We start from the raw sequence: 14,550 nt of genomic DNA, 5'->3' as shown, positions 1-14,550 counted from the left end.
TGCCTCGTTTTTGTAGTTTTGGGTGATATTTGTCAGTTTTCAGTTGTGTTTCAAAAAAATAATTGTTAATTAATTAACTTAATTGTCATTATGTCTTCCGCGGAGCTTTATTTTAGTTGCAGTAATTAAAAATGAATCTCGCAAATGCTGCGATAAACAAGGCTAAACTTAGCTATATATATCAGTGGCTGCAAATGGCACATGGTTGATTAATTTCAATACAAATGATGGTTTCAAACACATAAACCAGTTTATATGCGCCAACATACCGAAACACTCTCAGAATAAGCATAAAGTTTGCAATAGTAAAGTATAGGGATAATTTTTCCGGGGTCAATGGTCGGGGAAACGTCCATAGCGCTGGTGCGCTACCAGTCCTTGACTTTATAAATCGCCCTCGCCCACCTTAAAAGAAGCGATATGGGCATGTTTTTGTCCGTTCTGCGTGTTACGCCACAAGGGATGTAGTACCACATCATAAAATACTCCCATAGCACGTTTCTTGTGTCTTTTTCCTCACGCCAAAAAAGGGGCTTTGTCGGTGGTACGCGGCCATAGTAATAAACAGTAGAGTGGTACGCGGTCTGTAAAAGTTTGAGGACCACTGATCTAAATCCTAAATTGATTTAAAAGGTGTTGCCCGATTTCATATCGTGTCTTTATTTTATTGTGTTTTTGACTGTTTTGGGGGGACGGGCACGTACTTGTACGTTTTTAACTTTCCCATGTTATGTCCATCCTCCAGGTCCTTTGCATTTCGTTTGTCCATTTGTTGTTGTTTTGTTTTTTGCAGAGTGACCAAAATAAAATTTATTGATGATTGATCTTCAAGTATTGACAATTTTAAACCGATTGGTTCGTTAGTTGCCAAGAAGGTCAAATTTTCTCAACAAAAGCAATGATAACCAGAATTCAGCAAAACGAATCATATTACGTAGTTTGCAATTTGCATGTTCAAAGACTTCTACAAGTAATCCTCCCCAATTCTAACCGTATAGCACAGGGGTTCCCAAACTTCATTGGCCGCGGACCAAAATTAGAATTTGAAGGGTGTTCAGAATGACGTGTAACGTGACGTGTGTCTATTTAATAACACGGGAGTGTGGGCACGCAGATTGGGCCTGTAAATAAGAATCATAAAAAATGAACATGTAGAATTGCGATAATAATCTGTCCAATGTAAATATTAATCATAAAAAATGAACATGTAGAATTGCGATAATAATCTGTCCAATGTAAATAATAATCATAAAAAATGAACATGTAAAATTGCGATTAACACAAGAAACGGGACTGGAAAAAGTACCGCTAAATGAGCTCCAAAATTATTCAAAACATATCCGGCTAGTGAAAGGAAACCGAGCATTGAAGCAGCAGGCGTGGCTGACAGGAGAAAAAAAGATCGTAACTGGTTACCGGGAGTTTCATTGGACACTATACGAAAATTTGCAAGAGAAAAGCAAGCATAAATAATATCTTTGGTATTAAGAAGTGCAATGCAGCCAATGAATACCATGGTATATATGTGACAATATAATCCAACGCAAGCGGTTATACTTCCTATAATAGAAATGACAACGGCACCTGTCAACGCTACCTTTTCACATTTGAATCGATCTATAATCCTTCCTATGATGGAATAAAAAACGCAAGAAACAATAAACGATGCACATACGATTGAGCCCACCGAACTATCAGCTCGTTTAGGGAAAACCTGCAAAATTATGGGAGACATAAGCGTTGATATTGCTGAAAGAGAAAATTCTAATGTATATTCAATAAGAAGCACACGAATAGCGGGAGACGAATACAGTTTGAATACATTGCTAACTTCAGATTTCAAACTGAATGCTTCCACTGACGAATCCACGTATTCGTAGCCATTACGCTGTGGAGTATCAGTAACAACACAGAAACCTATAACATAGAAAAGTAGGGCAAATCCAGCGAAAATCGAAAAATTCCACACAAGGGTGTTGTTGAATACGTCCAAAATGTTGACATTCTTGTTAACAATTTGAAACTTCGTTTGGTTCAATAATTTATTCTCTGGAACAATCCCAATAATTTTGGTAGAAACTAAAACTGATGTGATGGAGGAAGCCGATCTGCCTATCCAGATAAGTGATAGAACTGTCGCTTGCTCATTCAGCGCAAACCAGTTGGAGGTCATTGCCTGTGCCATAGGTCTCGAGATTGCTGCAGCCATTCCGATCCACACTTGTCCAATAATCACAATCGGATAATCATTCCGAGAACAAACGCCGATTGCCGCTATCATATATCCACAGAACAATATTAAAGATGCCATAAGTAGAATATACCGAAAATTCAATCGTCCACTTACGAAGCATAAGATGAACCCGAAAATTCCTCTTGAAAAATAATAAAGCGTTGATAAAAAATCCGTAATCCTGGGATCCGTGCGAAAATATATTGAAGACACATCGTTTACATAATTAAAGAAAACTTTGTTATAATCGCTCATATACACCAGAATAAAAACGGTGCTCAAAATTATCCATCTTTTCATTGTGTTCTAGATTTCATAAATAGGAAATGTATCAATAAGTTTAGCTTTATAATTTTATTTATACAAATGATTATTAATGTTAATTTTCATTGTGCAAAATTCATATAAACAATTACATTCATCTTTGGTATCGTATCAGGTGGGCCTACTAGAAATCATTTCTCAAATGATCTAATTCAGGGGTGTGCAACCTTTAATACATGAGGGCCAGATACAAATAACTGGGTGAAACCGCGGGCCGCACTTAACATATGTTTTTTAGTAGTTGCAGAGTACAGACACAAAGGGCATTGTGACGTCATATACATAGATAATAAATTGGATTTAGGTAGCAACGCAAAAAGTTTGGTAGTACTCGCTCCATAATATATACTCATTGCTCGCACGTACAAGATTAAACAAAATTGAAAATTCGTTTCGCGGGCGCACACCATTCAAAATTGGCACTTTTCCGCGAGACGCACAAAATTCCTTTGCGGGCCGCAGGTTGCACACCCCTGATCTAATTGACGAAAACTTTTATAAATATCCCGTATATAATGTCTCCAAAAACTGTCCTACGATTCGACGGGTTAAAAATATTAAGATCTAGAGCAAAATACTATATCGTTCGTGATCTAAAGTAAACGTTTGTCAGCGGTTTTTCTATACGATGATATCCGTCATTTAAGTCGTTCAACACAGTCTGTAACGGATAAACGGTCGTACCGAATCATGATTGAGCGACGTTACATTATCAATATATATTGTAATTTGATACAAAGCGTATGAACGTACAAAGCTATTTCGTTAGAGACGTCAAGGTGAAAAAGAAAGACATTTCTTACTGCATACATGTCAAAACTTCAATATGCGGGCCACGTTATCGCCCAAAAATATGTAATCATTTGGTTTCCACAATGCTTTCGCTATCACGGGTCACTATATTAGTCCCAAAAGCCTATAGCACCATTTTATTAATGATAATATCCCGACATTGAATTGGTATCTTTTTTTTTTAAATATTTGCATCTCCGTAATATGCTTTTTATGCACACATATCCATTTTTTAAAATCCCCATGGCGTAGATATTAGATTTTGTTGCGAATGATTATAAAAATAAAACTGAATATATCTATCGAAAGTTTTAATTTGAATAGTTCATGTGCAGATATATTATAATGGATGCCTGGAGATTATAAATTCAATTTTTCTTTGTAGATGTAACGGTTTAAAAACAATAGTTACTCCAAAACATCACTGAATATAAATATATATCGTCACGCTAATAACCGAATTGCGTAAGTCATTTTCAGCAGTTTTGAGAAAAACGTAAAAAACTTCCTAATGATATCGTTATGCAATTGAGAGTCAATAATTTGCCATGGTTGAATTTTTTGATCGTAGCCGGATTTAAGTTAATTTGTATGACGCAGTTAAGTGACGTCATAATGGCGCACTGTGACTTAGGCAGAAATGTGTCTATGACTTTGGGACATACGCAATTTTGCAACTTTACTATATGCACCAGTCCTGAAAACTAAACATTCCAAAAACGAATGTAATTCTCACTATCTACAATGTCTAATCCCCAAAATAGCTAATCAGTTTCAATTGCATTATTTTTTATGTTTAAAAATATATGTTTCATCAATATAACATGTTCTGCACACCCACCGAAATGAGAATGAGAATAAATATAAAGAATATAACAGCAATGCACCCAATATAAAAGCCAACCAAGGTGAATTGGACTCGGACAGTGAATATCACAAGTGCACGTCTTCCTATACTGTAGTATAAATTCAAATTAATACGCGCTAGGCTAGAATCCGAGATGCAAAAACTGGAAAATACTTAGCCGAGATTATTTTGCCTTTGTGACGTCACAATAGTCACGCGGTAACCATGATAATTCATTATGACGAAACAATTGCACAAATGTGTATGTCATACTAAATCTCCATTTTTATAGGTTTCGGAATTCTTAAAATAAAATCTGAGTTAACAGACAGGTGCGCAGCCTTACATAAATACCTATTTTAATAAAAACTCAAAATCGCCAAAAATGACTTACGCAATTCGGTTATTAGCGTGACGATATGGTGTAGCGAGTACATTGGGGTAGTTACTGTGTATTTCAATATTTTCACCTGATTGTTAATAGTGCATGTCATTCGCCTGAAACAAGGTCGTTGCTCTAATTCATTTCCTTCATGATTTATTTCCCTCGCTCAGTGTTGCTTGTCTTTAACGTACTTCGTTAGTTAGAGATTTAGTTTCATCATGTAACTGCATTAATTGAGGCTTTAAGTGTAATTTGTTATCTGTTTTGGGGATCAATTCAATTGTGCATCTTTACAATATAAAAACATTTGGCATTCAATCCATTGTGTGCTCATTGACTTCTGTGGAGTTCAGATCGGAGTTACACTCTGCTAACGTGTGTTCAATAACACGGGAGTGTGGACACGCAGATGGATCATACATAATCCCCTATAGGCCGCGAGCCGAGGCCATTTATCTTTCAGTTTCGTAGCGCACATAAGGTAACTACCTGAAAATAATTTTAAAATGTTCCTTAGAAATTTAGTAACAAATATTGCCTTGTTCCCATTTACAAAAGTTGCACGTTTTACAGAAAATACACTTTTACCACAATAAATATGTGTTACCATCTGTCCTACTTTCTCTGCTTATTCGGTATCATGGGCCAATGAACGCAGACAGCTGCATGACGTAACAATCGAATTAGTCAGCTGTAGGTGAAAACCCAGTGGTCGGATGAATATCAGATGTACTACTACTGCTTGCTTTTGCGTTGAGTAGCCTTTCCATAGTTTTTTCAGTTATTATTAGTTCAGTTATTCTAAGGAGGTGTTGAAAAGTATAAGTAAGATATTAAACACTTGTATATCCTTACCATAAATAGCAATTTTAGTTGAGCACTAGCTCATAAGACGTTGTTGAATAGGTACGGTGCGGTAATTCCAAGGAAGGCTAGACTTAGAATAATATGTCACAAACAACGATATTTTCTGGCTTGCATGAAATGTTTATGATTAATTTAATGACTCTTCTTGACTATTCAGCAGACTTATACTACTATATAGGCCACAGCATATTTGGAAATAGAAATTAATGGCTGTTTCTGTAATGCACGGTTGTGTGAAAGAGAAGAAAATAATCAATTTTACTAATGTCGGTTGGTCTAAATCTAAATTCATAGAGTCGACAAGAACCTGGGAAGCAATGATACGGTAAGTTATGCCGGAGTGGAAAGAAAGTAGCATTGGAAACGATTGAGAGGTGTGAAATCGAGTTGTAGACAGACAGTTGATGTTTTAAAATATAGTCTAGGCCTATAGTCCATACTCATACTGTCATAGGGCATTTCAGACTGTGATATATCAAAATTTAGTGTAGATATAGTCTAGTAATGGTATGCTAACACTGCTGGACTGTAGTACATACGCTCATTGAGTACATCAGATAAAATGCAATATTTATTCAAGGTATTAGTTAGTATTTAGTGGTATTTTTACACTCATGCTGTTCCAAATATGATTTTCTTCCTCATTTTAGATACTGTACGACAAAAGAAGACGGCAATGTTCCACCAATCCGACCTAATGCAGGCTCTAATCCCTGCTGCTATAAAATGGATTAAACAAGAAGTCTTGAAGCGTAAAGGTATATGAGAATCATAATAGTTGCAAACAGCTTAGATGGGCTATTCATATTGAAATACTTTAGCACTTTTCTGCAATTGGAACTGCCCATTAAACTCATGTTGGAGACTTCATTGTGGTTTTCAATTCATATTTTCTCAACTATGAAGATCTTTTGAGGTTAACGAGGCATTAATAAATAAAGCTGAGGAATTTGTTTGTTCACTGTATGAAGAGGATATGAAGAATGTAAATGATACCAGGGCACGTCTATTTAACACTGGCAAACATAAGGATTATACCCAACAATGATTCACTGAAGAAGCATGTGGCCCTCAAATCAGTTCTTGAGTTGGCAAACTGCAAGTGTAAAAAAATAGTCAAAATAATTTATGCAAGTGTGCCAAAATCAACTTAAATTGCACAGATTTTTGTTTTTGTATTGACTGCAAAATCACAGTACACTTATAGAGGAAAAGTCGATTTTCAAGATAGTGGATTTCGAAAACAATTCAGAAGAAAGTGAATTAGATATTGCAGTTGATTTTTATCATTTATCAGTAGTATCATTCATTTTTTTTTTTCCGAACATTTGTTAGTGTCGTAGTCCTGTTTCTAGAAATAATATTGCCTTTGTTCAAATACATAACCACATAAACTAAAAAAAGACTTATTGTAATATTTCTGTTCACTATGTTATGTACATATTGTACAATTTTCTTGACTTTTCGGGTAAATTTCTAAGTGAGAAATAACTGATTTATTTGTGTTTTCGTGCTCACGATGTTAATTTGTGACTTCATTGCTTAAAAATAAATACGTTTGATAGCTTCTATAAAATGGATGTAGCTTTTAATGCTCTTCTTGTTGTAAACTGCTTGTGGTTATTACATAAAATTCATTCGCTAATGTGAATCAGCGTTGTTGGTGTCGCTGCTTTCGAGGTCACTCGCCACTCCTGTCACACAATTAAAGTATTTTTTGTTGTTGGTTACACGTATGTCATATTTTTCATAATCTACCTAATAAATTATGATTGACTGAGGAAGTCCGATTTTGGTCAGGCAAAACATTACAGGAATACATTTGTGTTAGTGTGCTGTAGGGCTCTCGAATTGCATAGTTCTTATGTATGTGTTGTGAACTTATGGTTATTGAATTTCCGGGAACCTCTTATATTCAATTTCGCATCAGGATTGTGGAACAAGCTGTAATGCGTTCAGTATGTTCATTTTCACACTAAACTGAAGGATTTATTTAGTTACCAGATGTGCGCTACGAAACTCATTTTCTGGGCGTTTTCAAGGCTTCGTCTCACGGCCCATATCCGTTGTAAGGATCTACAAGAGTTTAATAACTTACTTATACATTTTTCAATAACGTCTTAGCATAACTTAACTAATAATAACTAAACAGGGCTATGGAAAGGCTGCCCAACTCAACGCAAGCTCGAGCAGTAATAACTAATATTCATCCGCTCGCTAACAGCTGATTCGATTCAATTGTTACGTCATGCAGAAGTCATTGTTCATTGTCGAAAATGTAGAGAATATAGGACAGATCGTAGCACAGATTTTTTGTAGTAAAAGCGTCTTTTCCGTAAAACGTGCAACTTTTGGAAGTGGGAACAAGGCAATATTTGTTACTACATTTTTAAGGAACATTTTTAAATCATTTTCAGGTAGTTACCTGATGTGCGCTACGAAACTCACTTTCTAGGCGTTTTTCATGGCCTCGGCTCGCGGCCTACTATACCAGGGGTGTCAAACTCGTGCGTTTTCAAGGGCCGCATTGCATTTTGGGAATTGTGCAAAGGGCCGCAAACAGCTTTTGATATATTTTGATAATGTATACTTAAAAGCATATTTTCAGATATGTGTAGTGTGTGACATATATTGTGATGCAATTAAATAGCCGAATGAAGTTGTTATTTTCTGAAATTTTAAATGGCATTTACATAATAATTTCTTGGTATTTCACTTATTATTGCAAATTTATTTATTCCAAAAAACAATTTTTTTTTACAACTATCCAAAACATTTTTGAACAAAGATTTGATAAAAGAATAATACATAATAAAAATGACTTAATCTAAATATATACCCCTAAAAGACTAACGAATAAACTCCCATGTTTTTTTTTTTTATTATATATGTCCTGACGTTTGGCATCTTTTGTGCCACCAGCTTACTAATATCGGGCTGAATTGATTTCACAGTATCAACTCTAATTAACGAGCAGGGGCGTAGCCAGGAATTTTCAAAGAGGGGGGGGGGGGGAGCTCTGAAATTTAGGTGTGTACGAAATGTCGCACAACCTGAAGATAGTATGTGTGCCAGGTTAGGGTTCAGGTTGTGCGTCATCTTGGTACGAATACTTTCGGGGCGCCGAGTTGACAGCAAAAGGTGGTCTGGCAAGAGCAACAGGCCGGAGGCCTCAAAACGCAAGGTTTCTAAGAGAACTGAATGTTTCCCCGAGCATCAACTTCCTTGTTTACTTCGGGACATTGGCCAATCAGCAAAATGCAAAGAGTGACGTGTTTCGCATCCGCTCAGACTGATTTTCAGGCGTCGCCGTAAACATTACCACGTTTACGCGTTTTGAAATCTATTCGTTAATTTTTAGTTCTGTTTCGAATATTTAAATGTAAATCAAATAATTCAATGATCACTTTGTCTTCTTAGAAGTTTCAGTTTAACTGCAGTAATAAAAAATTAGTGTAGAAAATAGCTGCAATAGACTAGGCTAAAATTCTTCACCGGTACTTTTACAAAACAGATTGTGGAATGCTATGAATCAGAATAATGGTCTGAAGCAAAATACCCCATTTTACAGGCGCCAACTCGCAAAACCACTCTTTGAATAAGCACCAAAAATTTTGCGATGGTTAAGTATAGGAAAAAATTGATGGGGGTCAAAGGTCGGGGAAAGGTCCATAAATCGCCTTATTCAGTCACAATCACATCGCTTCTACTTGCCACGGCATCCGGAGCCATAAAGTTTCATGCGCTTATTCGGCGCGTGGCAAGTCGCGCCTATTAGTCGTCGTTTTTACACATTCCAAAAGGGGGGGGGGGGGTCGACCATTGGCATCACGTGGCATATGACCGCTTGGATTATGATTTATATATATTGATTTTTAGTAACTAGGTAGTACGATAATTATAATATAAACACATAAAAATAAATGTGCCAAATTAAACAATGTGCTTTAGAATTTTGAGAAATACAGAAATATTGCAACCCCCTTTTTTTCGAAAATGCCAATTTCTTTGTGTACATTGCGTTTCATTTAGTTCCTGAAGTGTTGTTTTTTTCAATTCTTTTTTGCTAGCTTGAAGTGTATCCATAATTGGGTCAAATTGAAAATAAAAAAATCAATTTTTCAAAACTAGTTTTTGTAAATTGTCCTTTTTGTGTGTGAATAATCAATTAGATAAAAAATACTTACAAAATAATTACAATTATTGTTAAGCGTTCGAGGGCCGCATTGGAAGTTCTCTGGGGCCGCATGTTTGACACCCCTGCCCTATACTGTAATGGTAAATACGGCTGTAATGTATTTATATGGGATCATCTCAGATCGATGGAATACAAACAGAAAGTACTACATAGTACCCATAATAAGAGTACGTTTACCACCCCCAGCCAAACTCATTGATCCAGCACATTATAAGGTCAGATATCCGCATTTAGAGATGAAGCCTAATCAAAATATCACAAACAAAATGACAACATATGTTTTGATCAAATCCTCAGCCAGTAGAGCGCTAGAACTTTATTTCAATATTCAAACATACTTTGACCAGATACATTGCCGATAAAATGTTTAGGGTAATCGTTCTGGCTTTCGTAATTTTGAAAGTAAACCGTTTCGTCTGAATAATTCGATCACAAATAATTTTATGCGCAAAAAATTATATTGTGTTGGACAAGAAATTGAAGAGTTGGTGCTTGAATAACAAACCTTAAAAACTTTAATCAGGTATTTTAAATGTTTTCTCGCGTTATTGCTTGCTTTTGGAGTTATTCCTCGGAGGGGATGTTTTCTGGTGGGAACTTTGTACAAAGGGTTCCCATCGTTTTATATAAATTGTTATTAATAGTTTCCAATATAAAAAAGTGGTGTTGACAAGCGACGTCCTATTTTCTATACTAGGATGCATTACAAGTTACATTGCATTATATTGTCACATCTATAATATGGTAAATAATGGAGGATACGTACGCTAATCACCTAAGTAGATTGGATAGTACGTTAAATTTAGATACATTTTGAGAAACTCGAGGCTATAATAAAATGCCACGGCACCAGAACATGCAATGAAATCCAAATCCAAAAAACGATGAAAATCAGAGAGATTATGCTTTCGGATCATTACGAATCACATCAGCACGACAACACTGAAAGTCGAATTGAGTGACACCAGGCTAATCATATCGGCCGCGGGAAATTCTCGTTTCTTTGACAAACGTGAACCACCCTGCGACGACGAGGAGTCTGGGACGTCTCTCGCACATAATTATCTTCACAGGATGCGCACCTGCTGACCCACACGGGGAAATCAGCGGTGCGATGCCAAATGTGATTCTAACGGTTAAACGGTTTACGATTCCGGCGCTACAAATTACTATTTAATCAGCTTGTTGCGTAGTTTTTAGGAAAGACAGCAGTATTATCTTACGACGTGCTAAGGTCTGTTTGATTTGGAGCCTCGTTACTCGCACACTACCCAGTCCGGTTATCACTTTATCACAGCTTGAAGCAAATTATCCGTGAAGAACGTTAGGTTGTTTCCGTTTTCAGTGTATATAAGACAAGTAATTATAATATTGATTCAAATCCAAAGACTGCGCTTCCCAGTTCTACGAATGACATTGGAATTTATTCTATCCGGAATTGACTCCGCGCAATACCATGAGTCACGATGGGCTAAAAAGATTTATTTTGCGAGTGGCTGTTTTCTGAAAGTTTTGAGATTTTAATTTTCATATCTCAATATAAGACGATATTACCGGTAGTGTATAGCTCCTCAGTAGTACGGGAAACCAAGAAAAATAGATAAGAATTCTCATTGATTCGTGCAAGTGCAGTGGTGACAGAGTTGGAGTTTTGGAATCGAGATAGGCTGCCGATACGTTCGTAACCGGTACCGAAAGAACATAGTTTGGTCAGTTTTTCTCAGTTCGGAAGGCTGCTGTAGTGACTACCCCTATAATTCAATAACCCTTACTCTGCCTTTACACTACCGGCTGGCCGGCACCATTTGTAAATTTTGCTACAGGCAGATAGACCACTGGCCTATAGAAACTAACAGTACTAGCGTTTTTCATGTTTTTATGTATAAGCCTTTTACTTAGGCCTACTAAAACTATTTACTGCAGTACTGTAAAAATTGCTGAATTTGATAGCAGAAGGGCTTTTTTCACATTTCCACACTCTTGTATTACAGGTATTTAACTACTAAAATATCAAAATAAAATAATGGATCAAGATTTACAAATCAAGGATAAGCAACTGAGGAAAGAAATTTCTGATTTTAAACTTGGAATCGCTAAAGATGCTGAAATTTTAGTCAATGAATTTTTTCCAAAGAAATGTATTGAACTAGATAAATTTTTAAAAGAAGATGTTTTACAGACTGAAAACGTCAGAAACATTGCACAAAAACTTGAAATTCCCATTCCAAATGCAGTTATTGTGCAAGACTTTAATAACGTTGATGGTCATGTTACGAGCCCCAAAAAACGTAAACTTGATGTAGGACCGGGAGGTGACATTGATGGTACCAAAGTATTTTCATTTGCTTGTGGTCCAGTGCCCTGCAATAAAAATCTAATAGCAATAATCGATCGAATAAAACCCGATATTCGTCTACTGATGGAAAAAGTTAATACTGTTCGAATGTGGGTGACTCATCTTATTCCAAAAATTGAAGACGGAAATAATTTTGGAGTCTCAATTCAAGAAGATACTCTTGCAGAGTTGAGACAAGTTGAAAGCGAAGCGGCTTCATTTCTAGATCAAATATCACGATATTTTGTCACAAGAGGTAAAATTATCACCAAAGTAGCAAAATATCCTCATGTTGAGGACTATCGTCGCTTTGTTGAGGAGATCGATGAGAAAGAATTTCTTAGCTTGAGACTTATAGTGTGTGAGCTGAGAAATCATTATTCCATTCTTCATGACTTGATTCTAAAGAATATCGAAAAAATCAAGAAACCGAGAAGTTCAAACATTGATGGAATGTATTAAAGTCTAAAACTTTGGCGAGAGAGTATGATATGATCCAAAAAACTATAGAAAGCCAGGATATTATTGGACTCAAGATGGCTGGTGCAAGAATTAGTTCATCCTCTGTATTTGGCGAGGCATTTTATTGAAAACATTTTTATTACGAATAAAAGTTCACCATGAAATTTTTTTAGCTTGGTAAAAAATTCATTCATCTGTTTTTATGCTTATGTGTTTTGAGCCTGTCTAATATTGTCACAATTGCTGTTTCGCATTAATTTACTATTTTATTATTTCATTCAGTCTGCCATTCTTTGTGTTTTATCTGGCTTTTATTGTGAGGGTATTTGAATAAATTATTTGACAAACTATGGAATCAGAATGATAATACGCAGGTGATGGATATACAATGATAAAAAATATTGTCCAAATTCCAGTTGCTAAATTTAGGTGTATTGTTGAATTTAGGAGGTTTTGATTGTATCTTATTTTATTATCTGGTTCAATTATTGTTAGCTCTGAGTGTTTAAATCTCGTTTTTAAGTTGTCAATTGTCTAGGATGCCCATTAAAATATATTCTAATCCGTATTTATTCATAAAGCACAACTGTTGGTAATAAATGCCTTCCCTCCCCACATGCAAAGACTTTGAAAGTGTTAAGATACTATTTTCCAATAGTTGATTGTTGTAACATTAATAAGTGAAGTATCACTTAGAAGAAGATTCCTCATACTATTTAAGACTCTGACCCCTATTAGTCAATCATTTACTGATTACCAGTTATACAAAATAAAATTTGATTTCCAAATTGTCCAAATACATAAAACCTGTATTTGTTGCAAGCCAAACCCAGTTGGATTACGACGTTATGACCATATCAAAATAAGACTCCCTGTACTATTGAGGACTCCAACCATATTAGTCAATCATTTACTAATTACTAGGTATACAATTTGATTGTTTATTATTAAATAAAATTCCAAATTTCCCAAATACATAAATTCTGTATTTGTTTTAAGCCAAACCCAGATAGCTTATGTCGCTAAGACCATATTGTCAATATTAATATTACTATACCCATTCCGATTTATAACCTTGATGGTTTTCCAATAAAGGAATCTCGTTGTTAAACTGCCTGAATCAAGGTACTACATATTCCTGATTTCAGTATATTTATACCTGTTACATCTTGTCCTCTTCGATTTTGTAAGACATGTCTGAAAAATTGGGATCTTTTGTAGAAAGCCTCTGACAAAAAAACATCCCAGCGCTCAAAATAATAAAAAATTGGTGATTATCCAATTACAATTAAAGAATGATAGAATTCATCTGTGAATTCAGAGATGTCAGGGTTAGCGAACCTACAATTACCTAAAACAGGGCAGGTGAGGGTGTTGTTTTCAAGGTGGCGAGAGCTTTCTATAAAAGGTTCAAAATTAAATTGGTAATATGGTGGGGATGGAAAAAAAGACCTATCTTTTCAAGCACCATTTTCACCAGGTCTGCACGGTCCGATCAAGTATGCAATTTTGGATTCAGGATTTATGATAAAATTTAACTCCCGCTCATGACTCCGTAGTAGAATCAAATACAAAAACATTAGTAATTGTCGTATTTACTGTTTTGTATGTATATAATTATAATGGGTTAGCATTGTATTCTGTGGTGTCTGAAACAGTCATTTTTTTCTTGTTATTTGTTCTTAGACGATTGTTTTGTAGTAGCTCCCAACCAGTGAAAAAAACATTGCTGAACAGCATACTATTTATCCAAACTGATTTACCACTGTATGTGGTTTGTACTTTATTCCATATTTGTTTAAATAAATACTGTAGAATTTCACAGCGATTATGACGCAATAATTTTACATTAATGCTGGTTGCAATTTTAGAATTGGTGATAATTTTGACGGCTTGGCGCATGTGATTTTATTATTGCGATTGTCAAGTTATGTAATGGAAGTGAACATCCTCATTAATTGAGTTCATCGTAAGTCATTATGGCACTGTTTTAAGTGAATATTCCTGTAAAAAACCTGCCATCTAATCGCGGACATGGTGGCCATTTCCGTCTGTATTTTCTTCTTTCAATGTAATGAATCAGTGATATTAATTCTTTGTACAGCCT

At 35.5% G+C, this 14,550-nt stretch overlaps 1 protein-coding gene and 1 long non-coding RNA gene across 3 annotated transcripts; both read left to right on the top strand.

The window, feature by feature from the left end:
• The first annotated feature begins 5,304 nt into the window (after nt 1-5,304).
• LOC144427441 (uncharacterized) lies at nt 5,305-7,028 on the top strand. Of its 2 annotated transcripts, none has more exons than XR_013477980.1 (2): nt 5,305-5,773; nt 6,099-7,028. It is a non-coding gene; the product is annotated as an uncharacterized LOC144427441 (long non-coding RNA). The 2 variants fall into 2 exon arrangements; XR_013477985.1 differs by having other exon boundaries at nt 5,305-5,822.
• Nucleotides 7,029-11,618: 4,590 nt separating this feature from the next.
• LOC120338243 (proteasome activator complex subunit 3-like) lies at nt 11,619-14,547 on the top strand. Its single transcript, XM_039406205.2, has one exon. The coding sequence runs from the start codon at nt 11,670-11,672 to the stop codon at nt 12,441-12,443; it is 774 nt and encodes a 257-aa protein (XP_039262139.1). The 5' UTR covers nt 11,619-11,669; the 3' UTR covers nt 12,444-14,547.
• Nucleotides 14,548-14,550: the final 3 nt, after the last annotated feature.

This window comes from Styela clava, chromosome 1, assembly GCF_964204865.1.
Source record: "Styela clava chromosome 1, kaStyClav1.hap1.2, whole genome shotgun sequence".
In the NCBI taxonomy this organism is placed as follows: Eukaryota; Metazoa; Chordata; class Ascidiacea; order Stolidobranchia; family Styelidae; genus Styela; species Styela clava.
Note: the sequence above shows the minus strand (reverse complement) of the source record. Positions and strands in the feature narration are given on the sequence as shown.